At 38.8% G+C, this 19,582-nt stretch overlaps 1 protein-coding gene across 1 annotated transcript in view; it reads right to left on the bottom strand.

Moving 5' to 3' along the window:
• The window catches only part of LRP2 (LDL receptor related protein 2), a gene marked incomplete at its 5' end in the record, with an annotated part of 209,763 nt that overhangs the window by 53,735 nt on the left and 136,446 nt on the right, over positions 1 to 19,582 (bottom strand). Inside the window, 11 exons of the mRNA XM_080669070.1 lie at positions 1,484 to 1,654; positions 2,125 to 2,277; positions 3,463 to 3,979; positions 4,849 to 5,144; positions 8,815 to 9,016; positions 10,815 to 10,946; positions 13,800 to 13,919; positions 15,648 to 15,773; positions 16,275 to 16,517; positions 17,410 to 17,613; positions 18,289 to 18,578. Of these exons, the coding sequence (XP_080525196.1) occupies positions 1,484 to 1,654; positions 2,125 to 2,277; positions 3,463 to 3,979; positions 4,849 to 5,144; positions 8,815 to 9,016; positions 10,815 to 10,946; positions 13,800 to 13,919; positions 15,648 to 15,773; positions 16,275 to 16,517; positions 17,410 to 17,613; positions 18,289 to 18,578 (2,454 nt within the window). The remainder of the gene's footprint in view (positions 1 to 1,483; positions 1,655 to 2,124; positions 2,278 to 3,462; positions 3,980 to 4,848; positions 5,145 to 8,814; positions 9,017 to 10,814; positions 10,947 to 13,799; positions 13,920 to 15,647; positions 15,774 to 16,274; positions 16,518 to 17,409; positions 17,614 to 18,288; positions 18,579 to 19,582) is intronic.

The following is a 19,582-nucleotide window of genomic DNA, read 5'->3' as shown; positions in this document are numbered from 1 at the left end:
TGTAGTCCATGAAATGTACTTCTGAACACAGGCATTGCTACCCCTCCAAGAGTTGATCAAGTCAAAATGACTACATGGATATTAAAGATTCATTAATTCCCAGATCACAGAGCCTGATATTAATATTGAACTTTTAGGCAGTAACCTACTGCCTGAATTTTAGAATCCAGCTACACAAATTTTATCAAAAAGGGAGCAGAATATTAAGTAGCTAGAAAATTCCTTTATGCATTTAATGCTCCTTAAAATAAACCTCCAAGTGTTCAAGACCAAGAATAATCTACAAGTCCTAAAGGACTAAGAATAACCTACAAGTCCTTTCCTACTGACCCTAAACATATTTACAACTAAACTAATTCCAAGGGACTGAGCTCAAAACAGGTGTTAGGGAGAAGCAGAGGCTAGTGGCATAGCCTATCAAAACAATTCAGTGTCCTCTGCTTTCCAGGATAAGGGTGCCAGAGAGTCTTCATCTCATGTGTCAAAAGGGGAGAATTGTAGGGAAATGTCCCAATTAACTATGATTAACTATGGGATTGATTAACTATGTCTGCCATGAGCACAGGATAGAGCACTAGAATGTGTGCCAAGTATTCTTTCCTTCTCAGTGGCATGTTCCCAAGAGAACATGGAATGAGAGAACTTCAAACATATCTACACTGACTTTGGCAGTAAAATAAATTGAACGGAACAACAAAAATCTTTAAAGTCCTTTAAAATAACTCTATTGGGTTAATGATAATTCTATGCTTTTGAATGTAACAGGCTGTTGAATGTATCTGGGTACCTGTTCATAAATGTTTATCCAGAAGACATTACTACAGTCCACCTAGAACATAACTAACAATGCCCCAAAATAAACATGTACTGGTTGGTTAAGAAAGGATATTACCCTTTTTACAATGAGTATTTTTCATTGAACAGTATAATATTTAACACTTTTTAATTGCTTTTACTAGAATGATTTGAATGCATTATCACATTGAGTAAACGTTAACAAATTCTACCTCTATATAAAACACATCAATTTACTTATAAATGAATGCATCAAAGTTATTTTAGGGAAAATCTTTTTAACACTTTGTTCTTTTTCTGTTTGCACATGCAAAAATGTATTAATTATGTATTTGGGAGGGAAGAGAAAAATAAAGGGATAAGGAAATTAAGATAGATTGATCACTAAGCTGACTATCATAGAGGAGAGATTACTAGTTCCACTTTTTTAGATATTAAAAAAAAAAAAAGAAAACAATAAGTGAAAGCACCAGGACAAAAACCTGATCTGTATGACTTCCAAGTTCACTCTGTTTTCTATTGCATCATACCACAGAGCTCAATGAATTGCCTATGGGCAGTTTTAGATAGAAGTGATCTCAGAGTGACCTTCAATTCACAGGCCAATTAGAAACTGCCTGGCAACACAAGCCCTGGTGTTTGGCATAAACAGTTACCCAGTTTGCTTTATTATTTTCTGAATACGTACTCAATGTAACCCAGGTGAGCATCTGCCCAATAGAGTCGATCATTGGTGTAATCAATGGTGAGGCCATTGGGCCACGCTATCTTGGTAGAGATAATTACAGATTTATTGATTCCATCCATGCCTACTCTCCCAATGTATGCTCTGCGGGTCCAGTCTCCCCAGTAGACATACCTGTTGGAGCAAACACAAAGGGTCAGTTCCTGAAGCCAAAAGAAGTCAATAGCCAAAAGACATGGCTCTTTTCCAATTAGATAAATAAAGTTTACATTCTAAAAAGCCTCTCAGAAAGGAAAGAGAACTAATAGAAAATAATCTAAAGGGGGATGATATACAGATAATGCTCAAGAATGAACATGATTAACTGGGGATTTCAGTGGACTTGGAAGGGAAAGTCCAGTAAAGGCGGGTTATTTTTTTTTTTTTACCATTTTTTTGCATGCAGCCAAAATATGACTTGAAAAGTGAGAGTCATGACAATGAAAATAGAATAGCTCATGAATATTATTTGAATAAGCCATGCTACTAAACCATTTACCAGGTAGAAAAAGCAGGAGACAAATCCCAGCAAGACACTGGCCTTGAGATAACAGAGGCAGAATAAGGGCATGAAAGAAGAGCCCAAGATTACAGGGAGACAATACCCATATTGAGGGTGAAGGACAATTCCTCTGGGATTATCAAAGCAGAAAGTGTTGTTGGCATCCAAACAGTGTTCGACCAGCCTGCGGTGGTATCGACCATCAAGGTCGGAGACAGAGATGCACTTCAGGTAGGCATCCACCCAATAAAGTTTTCTGAAATGGAGAGCCTGGAGTTACTCATGCAGACATTTTGTTTGTGAAACAGTGCAGTTAACAACCCAACTTCCTATCCAAGCTACCCTAGAATCACACATACAATTATTAGGAGGCACTTTTCCCCAGGCAAACAAGGGCAAGAAGGAAAAGTTGGCCTTCCTACAATGGGGTAATGAAAGATGAAATATGTGCTACAATTCCCCCTTTAAGATGATGTCACATAGGAAATTCTGAGGCCACACCTCACACAAGGATTCTGGCTTTACTTTCTTAATACTTAGTTCTATTCCTGCAAATCATTAATTGCTATGCTTTTTTTACACCTAGTAGGGCTATAAAATACACATATTCATAGTCAATATTTTACTAATTATTCAGCAGGCACTTATTGAGCACCTATGGCAGGCCAGCTACTACTTAGGTAGAAGTAGGGAGCAAACTCCCTCATCCCCATTTTAGGATCTTTACCCTTGAGGTCGTCAAATAGAGAAGAAGTGGAAGAGTCCTCGGTAAGACTGGGCTGACTGTAACATAACATTAGCAGATATGGTCCTGCTCAAATCTGTTAACCACAAAGCCAACTACTTTACACTGCCGAGTATCTGACAGATTCAACATTCAATAGAGGTGTAAAGAAGTGTTGTTGATTCTATAAAGTTTAATAAAATATCCCTAGCTTACCTTAAAGATCCTCAGTTTCTAGAAGGACTATCTTAAAACAAAAGTTTCATGTTAGCCTTCTGCTATTTTGTAATCAGCCCAGGCTGGGAATGACTACTGTGGTAAGCCAGACTGTGAACTCAGGACAGCAGGGCTGCTCAGGACCCCCAGGGTCTGGTCCGCTCCACAGTGACTGAAATTACCAGTGAGTGCATGAGTCATCCTTTAACATCATCTCTAGTTAACTGAGTGGCCAGGAATAACAGAGCACCTTTCTCATTTGTGATGCCCCTCCCCCAAAAATGATAGCATACATTTTTAAAATCACTAGATTTAAGGTTCTGTGGTATCCCATTTAAGTAGTAGGTACACAACAGGAAAAAAAAAAATATGCAGAGGCATTAAATGTATCCACATATTAACCAAGTTGAAAAAGATCAACTCCCTGTTAAAATGAAAACATAGTTCGAAATGTTTAAAAACAATTTCTTTTTAACTTTTAAAAAACTCCTGTTTTCTTACCTGGCAACCCAGTCTACAGCCAGGCTTTCTACACCTGGTAGTTTGTGCTTCATGATTGTCTCCCTGTTTGTCTTATTCAGAAACATTCTCTCAATGATGTTTTTCTCTATATCAATCCAGTATAATCTCTTTTCTACTCGGTCAAAATCCAGTGCCACAGCATTGCCCAGTCCTTGCAAGATGAGGGTGTAAAAGGAGCCATCTATAGTTAGGTTTCTCAAATAATAACGGTTGCTGAATATGAGATAGGGCTCGATGTTACTGTTCTGCCGGCAGCTCTTTCCATCTGGTTCTCGGATGTAGCCTGGGGCACACTTACAGATATAAGAGCCCATTGTGTTCTCACACTTCTGGCTACAAACAAAGGGCGTCTCCTTGCATTCATCAATATCACTACAAGTCCTCTTGTCAGACATAAGCTTGTAACCAGGACGACAAGAACAATAGAAACTGGTTAAGGTGTCTGTGCAGTTTTGGTCGCAAACACTGAGTGTAGGGTCATTGCATTCGTTAATGCCTGAGGTAAAAGAAAGTTATTAGAGAAGATAAAATGTCAACAGTGGATTCACCATGATGGCACAAAGTCAACATTTCCACTGTGAAGTACCAATTCTTAATCATGCTAAATGTAGACAGACAATACAGGATTTCTCAAGGCCATAGATTAGTTTTTTTTCAATTTCCTCTCCAACTTAATCACTTGACCAATTATTTTAACAACTAATATAACTAACAAGCTTAAGTTTGACTTTGAATCCTATACTGTTATGTAGCATCTTCCATTTCAGTGATGTGGCTACTCATGCCATGGCCAATTTCAGGCTACTGATGTGACAGCACTGAACAGGTATCTGGGAAGAGATGCACACATTTGGCTCTCATGGGATGAGCCACCCAGCACTCCTTTGGGTGTGCCTTTTGCCTGTGACACATGGCCAAACTAACAAAAAAACTATCTACACAGGGAGGAGAGTGTGCTCTTGTCAATCTTATATTTTATAAATTCTAAAGTAGTTGACTTGTGGGGGTTGGGGTGAGGGGGAGGCTAAAACTCACCCCTTCAATCACCTGAGGATGAAGATGAAGAACAGGCTAAGAAATCCCAGCAGAGGGGCAAATTCAGGCAGCAGGTCATTCCAAGGGTTCAAAGAGAATCAGTGCTATTAGGTACTGATGGTCTGACTGTGCTCATCTTCTATTCTCTGTAATGAACTGCCTAACTGACCAATAAGTCCAGAAACATGTGTGCACTAACCTTATGTACTGAGTAATCCTTGCCTTTGATAGACAAGAACTAGTCAGGCAAGTCCTAATAAGTCATAAAGAGTTGAGAATCTATATTCAGTCTCCCCATTTTCCTTTTCCCAAACCTTCTGTTATACTCACCACATCCTTTCTCATCACTGTTGTCTAAACAGTCATCTAGGTGGTTGCAGACTTTTATCATCTCGATGCAATTCCCATTATCACACTTGAACTGATGAGGGGGGCATGTGGTTTCAGGGACATGGCACAAGTGCTCCAGCTCGTCAGAATCATCTCTACAGTCATTAACCCCATCACAGACGTAGGTTTTATAAATGCAGAACCCATTCTGACAGGTAAACTGATTCTGATTGCAGGTGGGGTATAAGCAGTTCCTCTCATCACTGTAGTCACCACAGTCATTGTGCCGGTCACACCTGTTATGAGACCCAGTACAACTCTTGCAGAGGTTGACAAGTCTCAACTATTTCTTCTACCTGAATACCAGGTCAACCATTTCAATAACAACATCCCCAATGTCATTAATCTCCCTCTACCAGAATCTTCATCACCCACCAATCTCCAGCAATTGAGGAATATAATAGTTAGCACTCTATACAACTTCCCCAGATGCTGGTTGCTACCATTGGAAATGTGGGCCTAGAGCTATTTTTAAAATTGCATTCATTTTCCCCAGCTGATAAATTAATTAAATACAACTTTTATAATTTTGGTGTTCAAAATATACATTCATCAGATAATGAGACAGCTTATGGGCATAAGAAATATCCTGGGTAGCCATATGCTAGAAGTGCTGACACTCAAGTAGATACTCATAGGATGAGTGCTATCCTTTATAATAAAAGCCTAATATGCAAATCGACCGAACCGCAGAACAATGGGCGGAACAACCAGTTGCTATGACATGCACTGACCACCAGGGGGCAGATGCTCAACACAGGAGCTACCTCCAGCCTGCAGGCCCCAGCCAGCCAAGGTGGGTGCTAGCAGGGGCCCCCCGATGACCCCACCAGTCGTCCCACAGATTGGCCCTGATCGCCGGCCAGGCCTAGGGACCCTACCCATGCATGAATTTCGTGAACTGGGCCTCTAGTATATTATAAATTATGGTATTATTAGATGTGTCCTCTAAGAACACCTATCTTCCAATTGAAGTAATGTTTGCATTAGCAGTCATGTTACTTCCATCTTTCATTGTAATACCCCTGCCACCTACCATGAGATGAGAATGGTAATGACTACAGAAAAGAAGAAAAACTAGTAGGTTAGCATGGACTATTGTCAAAGGAAAAAAGCATTTCATACTTCTAGAAGCTATTTTGGGACCCAACATTCCTAGGCATCATGAAGACAATGAAATTGCCTACAACTCTGTGATCCAGACTATTCTTTCTCCTCTACATTGTTCCAAGATCCCATGAAAATCATAATTACTGAAGGGGGTCCTGCTAACAGTAACAAAACTCATCATAAGTATAAAAGCATCTTGAATAAAGATAGGCAAAACTAATGTTTGACAATTCATAAAAGAACATACTATGGAGGGCATAGGAGTTGGAAGCAGAGCATTACGAGACGTTAAGGTATCAAAGCTGAATGCGGTCAATTTTACAATGGATGTATGGACAGGTCTTCTAATCAGCACTCCCATCCACAAACCTAGGGCACTGCCAATGTGATTTTTCCCAAAATGTGAACGTGTAACTGTAAAGAAAGCTGCAATCAATGCAAGCTAGCTCAACCCCATTTGGTCTCCTGGGAGCTACTTAACTCATTTCCAACTCATTTAAGATACCAATGCTTTCTTCCTCTTGTTTAGATGCAATTCAAAAGGAAAAAGTAAGTTGCTTAGGCAAGCAAATCATCAGGTTTTTAGACACAATTGCATGTCAGTATTCCAGCGAGCTACTCACAACTCAGTCTTATCTAGGTTCTTCAGCAACGTTGGTACTGAGTCAAGAGAAAAAGTCAATAGGAAATATGACCACTGTGCCAAATGGGGAGGTAGACATTCTGACAAGCAAGCAAAAACGTGCGCATTCACAGTGTGCTTAGTAGAGGCTACTGGCACTCCAGGCAACCAAATTTAGAGCTATTTAAGACCCTTATAGCTCAAGTTTCCAGACAAATAGAACCTTTTCTCTTCTACCATAGCCCTTGTCAAAAGCAACTCAGAAGGCTCAGGGGAGAAAAAAAAAAGAGGGAGAGAAAGAGGAAGGAAGGAAGAAAAGACGAATGAAATCAGTAGTCTGGTAGGGCAGGTAAGTCAGATGCTAGTTTATTGTAATAATGAAGGTAGAGCTCAGAAAGCCCAGAAAGGAAGTGAAATAACCTAGAATAATTTAAGAACTGATATAATTCTATTCCCTACACCCTATGCCTAGGTTTTCAGAATATATCCAAGACTGACGGTATTAAATATTAATTAGATTCAGAAGAACCAAATATCACTACAACATAAATCTTGAGCAAATAGGGAGAAAATATAAAGATTATTCACTTCCTTGCACAAAGACAGCATCTGAAGATCACATCCATATAAGTTAAATATACACAAAGCAGATTTAAATGCAAGTTCACTAAAGAAAGGAGACAGCTCTGTCTCCTGAACATTTTCAGGTTGTCAATATTCAAACCGCCACCTCTCCGCAACACCCGTATTGGCTTCCCTGGGGGGATGCATCATCCCACAAGAGGACACTTCTTAGACAACTTTTATCTACCTCTTAATCACTACTATTTTTAGTCATAATGTCAAGTCCCTGCTCCTTTCACATCCTCCACAGGATGACTTAACTTTCTCAGGCTTCCTCGGCACCATCATCATGAGCACACGGTTCTGCGCCCTGCTCTAGTCCAGGGCTGCTTGCCCCTAAGCAAACAGTCCCAGGAGCTCTGCGGCTCTGACCTTGGGCAGCTTCATATATCTTTCCCGTCTCCTTTCCTAGCAGGCTGTGAGCTGACAGATCTTGTTCTCTCAATATACATGTGCAATATCTCTTCTTAGTTTCAGTTCCATGTGTCTGAATGCCAAATATTTTCACCTCAGGAAATCCTAATACATCAAACTTACCATCCATCTTGAGCAAAGTCCCTCCTGGACTCTGCTATTTTATTTTCATGTTCTTACTATTCTCCTAGTCCATCAGGATTGAAACCTGTATATCATATTTCTTCTCTATTTCCCTCACTATCTAGAAAGTTGCTAAGTGAGGATAATGAGATCTTAAGGCACTAAAAAAAAAAAAAAAAAAAAAAAAAAAAAAAAATAGAAAGTTTTTGAATGGCTCATTTTGAAGAAAATAATGAGAAATCAAACACCATAAGATTATAGGAGAGCTTCCCCCAAACTGGTAGGCTGTGAGCGGAGTCTGTTTGATTGACACAGTGTTATAAGTTTAAAACTTGTTTTCAGCATTGAAAAAATCTGAATATTTCATATAAAATTCCAGATTTCCAACTTCTCTTAAAAAAAAAAAAAAAAAGAGCATAGAAGGTTTGGTTCTCCTGCCGCGCCTGCAAGATACTGAATGCTGAAGCATGTGCTCTAGTTCACCTCACCTGTCTCTTCCTGTCTGAGCCCAAGGGCCAAGCTCCATTTATCATCCAACTTGAAAATGTCATTGTTCTCATAGCAAAGGAGGAAGTGAACCATTTCTTACCCCCATGCCTCTATTCCAAATGAAAAACCAAGAGGGTCACCTGCTTTAAGGAAACAGTTTTCTTATATCAAGCCCACTTCATTCATCTCCCAGGCCCCTGTGCAAGGTCACATCATGTCTTTCATGAGCCCTAAGCACTTGCATTTTCATGAGCCCTTTCCTTCATAAAATACTTAAAGTTATATTTAATAACAACATTGGTATAAAGGCAGATATGTATATTAATATTATATATTAAAATACTTTCCTTGACTTAAAATGTCCCTGTTTTTCCTTCTGATTTTATAAGAAATCTAAACATTTTCATAGACCACTGAAAGTACCACAGGCCCTAGGTACTGAAGCCACCATGCCTAATGGATAAGTCAGCTCTATCCCCATGGATGTTTTAGGTTTCCGGGGAAATTTTTAATCCCCAATTCACCTGTAGGAGTCCGGGATACACCGTCCATCATTACAGATGAAATCATTTCCAGAACAAGACCCCCGGGTGCAGTTCTGCCGCTCATCAAAGCCATCAAAACAGTCTTCGTCGCCATCACACACCCAAGACTGGGGAATGCACCTATTGGCTGGAGGCACGCTGTTTACACAGAAAAACTCAGAGTCTGAGCATCTGTGACTCTCTGAAACAAAGCACACACAGATCAGAAACTACATGAGAGCTCATTCTAGCAGCCAAATCCTCTCCAAACCATTATTTCTCTTATTTTATGTTACTTAATAGTCTAAGGGATGAAAGGAAATTGGGAGGAAAAAAAGGCCAATAAATCACATTGCTATGCTAATAACAGATTATAATAAAAATACCTCCAAAATGCCATTTTAATTGCTTTGGACCTTGGATTTTTTTTTTTTTTTCAGAATGAGTAAACATAATAAAAATATCAGTTTTCCATAAAATTAAAACCATATTTTTCCCTTAGGGATACAGAAAAAGACTTCCATTTTGTTAAATGGATACCAAAACAATGTCTTACATTTGGTAAAATTTTTACTTTACAAAGCATAACCACACAAACACAATGTGAGATAGGTATTTTTATGTGAATTCTACAGATGAGAAAATTGAAACTCAAAATGGTTAACTAGATGGCTCAAAGCCATAGAACTTTCCAAAGAGCTAGCTAGGGCTTCAAACCTAGGTCTTTTTTTCTCCAAATGTATTGCTTTTTAAACTACATTATAGCTATCACTTGAAGTAGAATTAGAGTATATAGGAGGAACAAGAGTATCAGAAGCCATGACCCTGTTAGGAAAGAGGTTAGGAAAGGCTGCTATAGCATTAATGCCTCCATATAAAAGAACAGCTGTTTTACTTAGTCTTATTGTGGGTGAATGGGAGACAAAAGTAAGGGGGTCTTGGTGAAGGGAGTTGGGAGAAAAGCACATGTTGTAATCCATGTTTGTGCAGCTCCAACCACCCATTTCAGTGAATGGAGTATTTGTGGAACTATGAACCACCAAAGTCACTGACATGAAGTTATGATCAAATGTAAACATCAGGGAGCCATTGTTTTATTGTTCTACCATGGAAAGACACTTTTCTAAGACACGTTAGCTAAGAGTTAGTGATGCTCTATTGGTAATGGAAAATGGTATTCCATAGTCTGTTCAATAGTCCTAAGGCAGCTATTTTCAACTGGTGTGCCATGGCACACTGGTGTGCCGAAAGAATTTTAAAATACACCACACCTGACTATTTGGTCAGGGGCACTGACCTCTTTTCCCTTAGAATCTAGGGGTGGGCAAACTTTTTGACTCGAGGGCCACAATGGGTTCTTAAACTGGACCGGAGGGCCGGAACAAAAGCATGGATGGAGTGTTTGTGTGAACTAATATAAATTCAAAGTAAAGGAGTGGAGGGGAGAGCAAGAGAACCCTCCGCTCTTTCGGCTCCGCGGGCCATAGTTTGCCCACGGCTGCCTTAGATTGTCAAATTTTAAAATGGCAAGAGCCAATACAACAATAGCCATCCAGTGTGAATGAATCAAAATTAGGCCTACTTTTTTGTCAGGTCAGTTGAATTTTAGTAGTTTAGGTATGCCATGAGATGAAAGATTGAAAATCACTGCTCTAAGGAAATAGATGAAACTGGAGACATCATTAATTGCTACACAGTAAAAGCTGCTATTAATTTTAAGTGTGGTCAACAGAATTCTCTTAATCTGTTCTAGAAATGTAGGACATTATTTCCCTCAGCTAAATGGAAAAGTAAGAAAATAAAATTTAAAATCATTTTTCATCTTTATAAAAGCATTTAAGTAAATGATATCAAAGAATTCCACAGTTAGAAAATAAAGATAACTTTCTATCAGTGTGTACTCAGCTAAAGAGGACAATCACATTCTCTGAGGACAGAAAAATCATATCTAGTGAGTTTCCCTGGAATGTGACTTTGCAGAACTCATTGGTTGCACTTACCACAGTGGTGTCTTTCATCCTCATCGCTCATGTCCCCACAGTCATTATCACCATCACAGATCCATTCTGTTTGGATGCACCTCCCACTGTCACACTTGAACTCATCACTCAAGCAAGTTGACTCAGGGTACACTAAAGACAAAAATAAAAAGCACCCTTGGTGAAAAGAACAATTTTCAGTCCAGTAACCATGAAAGAAAGCTGCTATAGCACGGGTCTAGAACACTGATTCAAATTCTTTAATCATATGCCCACATGTGCCTATGCAACTAACGAAGTTATCCTAGACTCGTAAACCAAGAACCCCACAAAATTAGCCTCGGACAAAAGAAAACTTAATTTTATTTAAAATACAGCACAAAAATAACAGTAAGAAGAAATGACCTTTTATAAGCTTGTAAAAATTAGTGTAAATTAAAACAACCTTTTGTAGAGACATCTCCTTTGACACAGCAATACCACATCTAGAAAGCTAGCCCATAAGAATCTTCCCACATTCACACAAAGAGGTTTCTAAAAGGAATGTCGAAGGGGTTCAGAACAGGCCTAAGATGTGCTTCTTTGGCATGGGGATTATTTTGAGCTGAAGGCAATTAAGACCATAGGGGCTCAAGAAAAAACTTTTACTTCTCCCTTAAACAACATAAATTGGGGGCCTTGGCCATAATAAGAGTTATCACCAGAAATAACATTTTATGACCTATCCATAGGGCAGAGCAAATTTCTGATTACTGCATAAATGCCCTTCTTATCATTCTGTGAATGACTTTCCTCCCCTCTGAAGCTCCAAGAAACTTTCCCTCTCATCCTTAGCTCAGAATACCATATATACCTCATTTTTACTTTCTGTCTCTGAACCTCTCATATTTGTGGGTATCTGAATCTCTCGAGTATATGGGGTTCCCATACATAGGTATGCAGTGGTGTTACTTTAAATAAATAATAAGATGTATATAAAAAAGTAAGATTCACATTTCTTCACCCTTCTTCAGTACTCTTCCTCTCCAGAGATAATCACTATTAAGGGTGGGTGACATCTTACATTTACCTACACATCCTGATAGGTAGTTTTAAAAACACAAATGGGATCTTACTATATTCATTTTTCTGAAATTTGCCCTACTTTTTTTTTTTTTTTTTTTTTTTTTTTTAGCTTAACAACATCTTGTCACCATGTAGCACATATAGATCTACCTCATTTCTTTGCATTGTTGAATATTACTCTCAAGTATGGATGTTCCCTGTGTCTTTTATCTCTTTCCTAGCTGATGGATATTTAGGTAGTTTTCATTGGTTTCACTTTGAAAAATAATGCTGGAATGAATATTGTGGGAGAGAAAGAAAATTTTCTCTACCTTTATTGGTTCTTTTGGCTGGTCTAATAAATTTACATGGCACAGATAATTACAGAATGTGAATTTACTTTTTTTATACATCTTATTATTTCTTTAAAATAACACTACTGCATGATATGAGAATGTATTTATTTAAATGTCAGGCAGTTGGTACAAATTGCTATTACTATGACTTTGGTTTCCATTAATATGGAACTCCTCATTATTTTATTTATGGATCCTCAAAACACTATGTGCCCTTTGTTTCCTACAAAACTTTCAGTGTTGGGAAAAAGAACTTGGCAAAGAATTTCAAGTAACCACTCTCCAACTATTAGCCACAAAATTTAAACCTGAGAGAAAATATAGGAATAGAAAATCCTCTTAATTCAGCTACAAAACTATGTGAATGGTCCTAAGAAAATATCTACAAAATAAAAAGTTTTATATATAATGGTATTTACTGCGGTGATATTTTTTAAAACATATTTTTATTGATTTCAGAAAGAAAAGGAGAGAGATAAAAACACCTATGATGAGAGAGAATCATTTATTAGCTACCTCCTGCACACCTCCCACTGGGGATGAAGCCGCCCACAACTTGGGCATGTGCCCTTGACAGGAATCAAACCTGGGACCCTTCAGTCCACAGGCCGATGTTCTATCACTGAGCCAAACTGGCTACAGCTTGCAGTGATATTTATAATAGAGGAAAAATGTAAGCAATCTAAATGCTTAAAATAGAGGCGATTAACTCAGTGATAATCAGTGGAATATTATAGGGCCATTAAAAAAGAGTATAAAGACAACATAACAAGGGTCACAAACTTTCTCTTAACCAGCTAGTAAATACTTTAGGCTTATAGGCCATATGTTCTGTGCCTCATCCACTTGACACTCCATTGTAGCAGAAAAGAAGTCATAGACAATATATGACCACATTCTAATAAAACTTCTATAAAGACAGGAGGTTGGCCTGTGGGCAGTTTTCTGACTGCTATATAACAATATGATTTGACAGATTTTAAAAAATCAATGTAAAATATTGAATCTCTGTATTTTTACAATTATGTTTAAAAATGTGCATATAGATTGGAATTTGCAAAAGTAAACAGCAACCTCCAAGCAGTAAACAAGCACAAACACCTCTAGGAAAACAAGAGGGTCCCTGAAACTTCTTAGAAAGCTCAGATGGCTATGAGACCTTACCATAAGCTGGTACATGGGCAGAAGAAGAAGAGAATATGTGACCATAATATACCCCTTGCCCATCTATGTGATGATTCCAATCACTTTTGTATCCTCCCACAGTCATATGGGTCAGAACACAGCCAAATTCAGAAATTCCAATTCAGAGTCAATTAAAATTAATAAGCTCTCCAAGCCAGGCACCATATTAGGTGCATCACCAACATAATCTCATTTTATCAGCGTTAATCAGCAGCCTCCATATCCTGATCAGCAGCCCACACCATGCACTGCACTAACACATTTTTAATGAATGTCTGCTGAGTGGTTGCAGCATCTCAGTTGAGAGCAGGGGCAGGACGTGGGAACATTCAGCAGCCACAACTGTCATTTGTGTTTAGAGTAGCTGGGAGAGTTTCTCTAGCTGCATCATAGTGCTTTTCGTGCTTGCCTACTTTCTTACCACAAGTGGCAGGTTCATCAGAGCCATCAAGACAATCTCTTTCTTGATCACAATACCAATGGTGAGGAATACAGGGTCCAGATGTGCAGTGAAACTCACTGCTGCTACAGGAGTGACTGGCTGTAGGAGAAGAGAAAGAAGATAAAACCCATGAGCAAAACACCAGCTTGTTCCCATCAATCTTAATCTGCCTATATGTCTCAACTGAATAAAGAGTTGCCAAGAAAGGAGACCAAGGCCTAGGAAATGGGATTTTGTATGTGCACTTTCCATGGGGATGGAGGGTAGGGGGGAGAGAAGGCAAACATACTGCCCAATTTTCTGGAATATTTTTCCTGGATTCCATAAATCCCCAAATAAATTATATTTGTTAGAAAGACCAAATAACTATCCCTTTGATACATGAAATCACAAATTATGTAAGAGACGACTTGTTTCTGTTTTCTGTTGTAATATAAAGTTAAATTCTATTGAAATAATCATTAAAAGCAAAAACAGCAATATGACCATACCTGAGCTCACCCATACACAACCTTTAGCCATGTTAGACCATCATTCTAGAGAGTTAGCAAAGTTCTGCTCTTATTCATCTTGGTATATGGGGCCTTTATCTGAGTAAAATGATTCTGCTTATGTTTGAATGTTGGTTCTTTTTTCAACTAACCTTAGGTAGCTCTGGTCAAATGTATTTTCTAGATTGTTATGTGGGTATAAACCAGAATCAAGTCTTGTCATTCTTCTGATCTACAAGGCTTCCTTGCTTTGGCCCATTATATCTTATAATATCTAATAAAAGGGTAATATGCAAATTAACCATCACTCCGTCACAAAGATGGCGGCGCCCAGTCCTCTCAGCCCCACTGGAGTCCCCCAGTCCCAGAGGGGTGGCCGCTGAGAGCGGGCCGCGTGAGTGGCCTGGCAGAATGCTTGCTTCATCGCCACAGCAACGAGGCAAGCATTCCATCCTGGTTGCGGAGGGCCTCTGAGCAGTGGGCACGGAGCAGTGCGGGGGCGGGGGGGGGGGGGGGGGAACACTTGCGTTGTTGCCCTGGTGGCGAGGCAAGCGTTCCACGTCCGGCCGCGGATGGGCCTCTGGGCTGTGGAGAGCCTCTGGGCAGCAGGTGTGGTGTGGCCAGGCCCTGCAGAGAGCTACTGGCTCATGGATTCATGTGCAGGGCTACTAGTATCTTATAATTTGCCAGGGGAAAAATATACTAATAAGGAAGCAGAGGTCCCCAAAAGGTCAGCAGTAGCTCCAATCTGCATGTCTCTATTTGATGGCTGCATCCTGAATTCTACTGCTTCTTGCTGCTGTTACTACAACTGACTCCTGCTCTTGAACTGTAGTCTGGCCTGATGACAATTACTGAATTATTAACTCATGTATCTATTTACATTAATAGTCTCAAAGTTATCAAGCTTAATTTAAGAAAGTGCTTTTCATTTGAGCTACAAATTAAAATTAGAAAAATTCTTTCAGTTACTAATGCTCATTATAATCATATTAAGCGTAAATGTAAGGGCTGAATGTGCAAATTCTGCCTGGAGTTCCTACAGACAAAAGGCTTTCAACTCGAGGAGAAATGGCTTTGCATTTGTGGAAGGTTACGTATCAAAGCAGGTCTCTGGAGGATATATTTGGAGTTGGGCCTTCAGCCAGGGAACAGAGAGAAGGGGCTTCTTAGGCCCCTCCAATCACATCCTGAAGTAATTGCCTACTGCATCTACTTACAATGTCAATTAGAGATGACAAATTGAAATGAGCCCAAGCACCCAGGCCATGTATCTGGGTATTAGCTCAAGACATGCATCCCCAGAACCACAGAAAGAGAAGCAGTCTTCTATTACCGCAAAAAGTGGGGTTTTCGTCACTCATATCTCCACAGTCATTGTCTCCGTCACACAAGTAATGATGAGGAATACAAATATTTGTACTGTGACACTTTGTGAATCCAGGCTGGCAAGTGCGATCGGCTTGAAAAAGACAACCAGATACACATTTGGAACATATCCACCACACGTGTCCCATAAAGAATGTCCATGTTAATGGGTCAATTGCAGTATTCAAACCACCAGAAGGGAGGCTTTTTCAAAGCTATTCCACAGGCATGATCCGTGATACTTATGTTACACCACAGATTCTAGTGTAAAAAGAGATAGTCCCAGCTGGTACTGCAAGATGGAGAGGATAGGCTTGCCTTGTAATCATTTTCATTATTTAACAGCACGACCAAGAGTCCCAAAGCTTGGTTAAAGAAACTATGGCATATCCACACAATGGAGTAATATGTGCCTATGAAAAGCTATATATTGATAAGGAATGATGGTTTGATCTCCAGAATAGATCATTCTTAATTCTTTGTGGGTTGTTTTGTGTTTTTTTTAAGAAAGCCCTTGTTTTCATATAAAAATATCATCCCCCGTGATCCAAGATTTCAGATCCCAAAGCACAATAAGTACTTAAGGTGAACTTACGGCAATTTTTCTCATCTGAAGTATCATTATCATGGCAGTTGTTTATACCATTGCAGACAAACTGAAGAGGTATGCACCTTTTATTGTGGCAAGTAAATTCTGTGGTGGCATTACACGCACTGAACAGGCACCCTTCCTCATCACTGTTGTCACCACAGTCATTGTAGTGATCACAGCGATAATGATATGGGACACATTTCCCATTGTCACAAGTGAAGGCTGTTGAATGGCAGGTGTGAAAAGCTAAGAGGAGGAAAAAAAACATTGAGGAAACCTCTTGATTAAAGCATCATCCTAATTTCTCAACAGATACAATCAAATAGAACAGACACTTAGAGTTTACCTTCCAAGGCAAAAACGGCTACAAAATGGACTGCATGCAAAGTGAGATAACACTTTTAATTAGTTTGATTAAGCAAAATGGTTTTAACAAATGAAGTATTTTAAGCAAATGGCAAAGTCACTACATTTCTCTATCATCTCAATTTAAGTTATTTCAATCACAGAAAAGCATGTAAGTACAGTTTCTTTGGGAAAAATAAAACTCTTAGCTCCTACAATGTACTAGAAAAAGGTAACTAACCTCAAAATTTCCTAAGACAGTCTTCTATGTCTTACCCACTCAGATGATTTCAATATAATTATTGAATTAATCATCCTTCTGCTATTTAAATTAATAAAATGATAACAATCACCTATCGGAGCCCTTAGTTCTATGCTAAGTCATACTTAACATGCATCCAGCCTCATGTGTTTTTTCATATTGTTTCTCTTCAATCTCACAAGAATCCTAGTAAGAGCTCCATTTTACAGATGAGATATCTGAGGCTCAGAGAGGTTAAGCAATTTTCCCAAGGCTATTGAGATTGTGTAAATGGCATAGCCAGGATTTTAATTCAGCACCTTTGCTTTTAATCACTACAGAGGGGCTTCCTAATGAAGCTAATCCATGGCACATATATCAGTTTAAATGTGATTTAGCAGAAATGGATTCTCAGAGTAAATGCTTTTCAGTTCTCACAGGATGCCCGAGGCACAAATTGCAAACCTATTCACACACAGCAGGATTCTGTAACAAATACTTGACATAAAGACAAGGCGAGCTCCTAACAAAAGCTCCAATGGCCCAACTCACCACACACGCTTTCCAGCTCATCACTGCCGTCACCACAATCATTGCTGTTGTCACATTTCCACTGCTCCTGGATGCAGCGCCCATTGAGACAGGTAAAATTGGAACCAACACACCGTACACCATTGTCCACAATGCAGTGCTTATTATTGTTGGCCAGATACCAGTGGCCCTCCTGTGGACACTGGCACTCGGCACCATTTGGACCTGAAGAAAGGTAGGCCCAGAAAAAGCAAAAGATTTGTGTCACAAACATTCATAGTTTCTCTTCCAGAAAAGCACTTAGCAATAGTTCTATATTAAAGGTGCTATAAAACAAGCCACGGAAACTGCTCCCATCAACCTTTCACTGATATTCTGAGTCATTTTTCTAAGAAGAGCAACCACCAATTAATAAATGTGGCTAATTCACCCTAATCTTTATAAACTTCTCATCTACACTGAAACTATTGCAATGATTCTGCCTCCTCAGAAAATCTCAAAACATTGGTCTCCAAAGGCACATCTTCCTGTAAATGTGTTGTTCTCTATAAAACCCACTAGGAAGCACATCATACATAGCATCAGAAATATTTCAAACTATAGCTAGTACCTCCTAAGTGGAAGAATTAAATCCCAGACCCCCAACTTTATTTCTACCTCCATCAAGCTTGAATCAAAAATGCCTTCATAAGAGGGCTCCATATCAAATAGAAAAGAAAAAAAAACTGTCAAAGTCTTCCTCTCAACATACAAACCCCCAAATCTATTTTTTTTAATTACCCTGAAATCAAGAATTTGGATTTCATTCTCCTTTTGGAGCTGAATATTCCTTCAGCTTTCCCTAAGTTGTCATCATTATTATTACTCTCCTCGAGTCTATCTTCATGGGCAATGCCTTACCAGGTGCACAAACGTGGCTGCAGCCCCCGTTAAACTGGTCGCAAGGATTGCTACACTGCTGAGGGTGGTCCTTCACAACAACACGAACACTCATAAGCCGGAATGGAAAACTCGTGGTCATTGCAGTCTGGCCCGATCCATCGTATTTGTTAGCTCGGTAAATTTTTCTTGTGGACCAGTCAGTCCAGTAAATATACTGGCCATTGATAGTCAAGCCAAAAGGACGCAAGATTGTGATGACAATGACCTCACGCTCCGTGCCCTTTAGAGTGCTGCGTTCAATCTTGCGCCTAAAACAAAGTTTAAAAAAAAAAAAAAGAAAATGCTGGAATCCAGAAAGAGTTAGTTCCTCAATTGGCAGTGCAATGCCTGGGCCTAACCATTGCTTTACACCTTTGACTTTCCAAGTGGAGCATATGCCACAGGAAATGTTTCTTCTGGTAATGAGAGGTCTTAATTTGCTTTATCAAACAATGGTCTGTATAAATAATTAATTTCCAAATATAATCTACAAGTAATCCTATAAAAAGGACCAGGCTGCCATTAATAATGGGAGAATATTGTAAAATAATATATGTAAAGCATAGAACTCAATGTTTAGCACACAGTAGTCACTCAATAAAATGTTAATTACATTTCCCTTCCAACTCCCTAAATAAATTTTTTGATTTGTCATTTACTGAGTATCTTGACGTATTTACCAGGAATAATCCAAATTTAGACACAAAACATCACTATTTTGTTTCAAATGAGAAAAATGAAGAAAAGATCAGGTTGTCAGGTATGGAGTGTCTCAGGGCCAAAAACATAAGAAAACAGTCAAGAGAAATGAAGATTCCTGACATGCAGATACCAGCAGTAATAAACAAAATCATCTCATCTCTTCAGCTATTCCATTAGGATGATGGGAATGTGAGTAATTTCAAGGATACTTGGAAAAGTTACATATAAAATTAGAGTTGACAAAAGTATCTAATGAAAACATTATGAAAGAACCTATTTGAGAAGATAACTGAAGTCAAGACTAAAGAAAAACATTTTTATAAGACATTAAACACTAAAGCCCAGAGAAAACTTCATATCAGTATGCATTTAAATGTCATGCATATTTAATGGAAATCACATGGGTCTGGTAAATTATAAATTGAGTGATTACATAATTCATCTAGTAATGCATCTTTGGATGCCTTTTAGTTCATAATTATTCAATCTCATAACATAGATAAATTTTCACAGATACATTCACCAATCTAGAATATAGTTCCTAAAACTGTGATTCTACATTTGGCTATGT

This window comes from Plecotus auritus (assembly GCF_963455305.1).
Source record: "Plecotus auritus genome assembly, chromosome: 5".
NCBI lineage: Eukaryota > Metazoa > Chordata > Mammalia > Chiroptera > Vespertilionidae > Plecotus > Plecotus auritus.
Note: the sequence above shows the minus strand (reverse complement) of the source record. Positions and strands in the feature narration are given on the sequence as shown.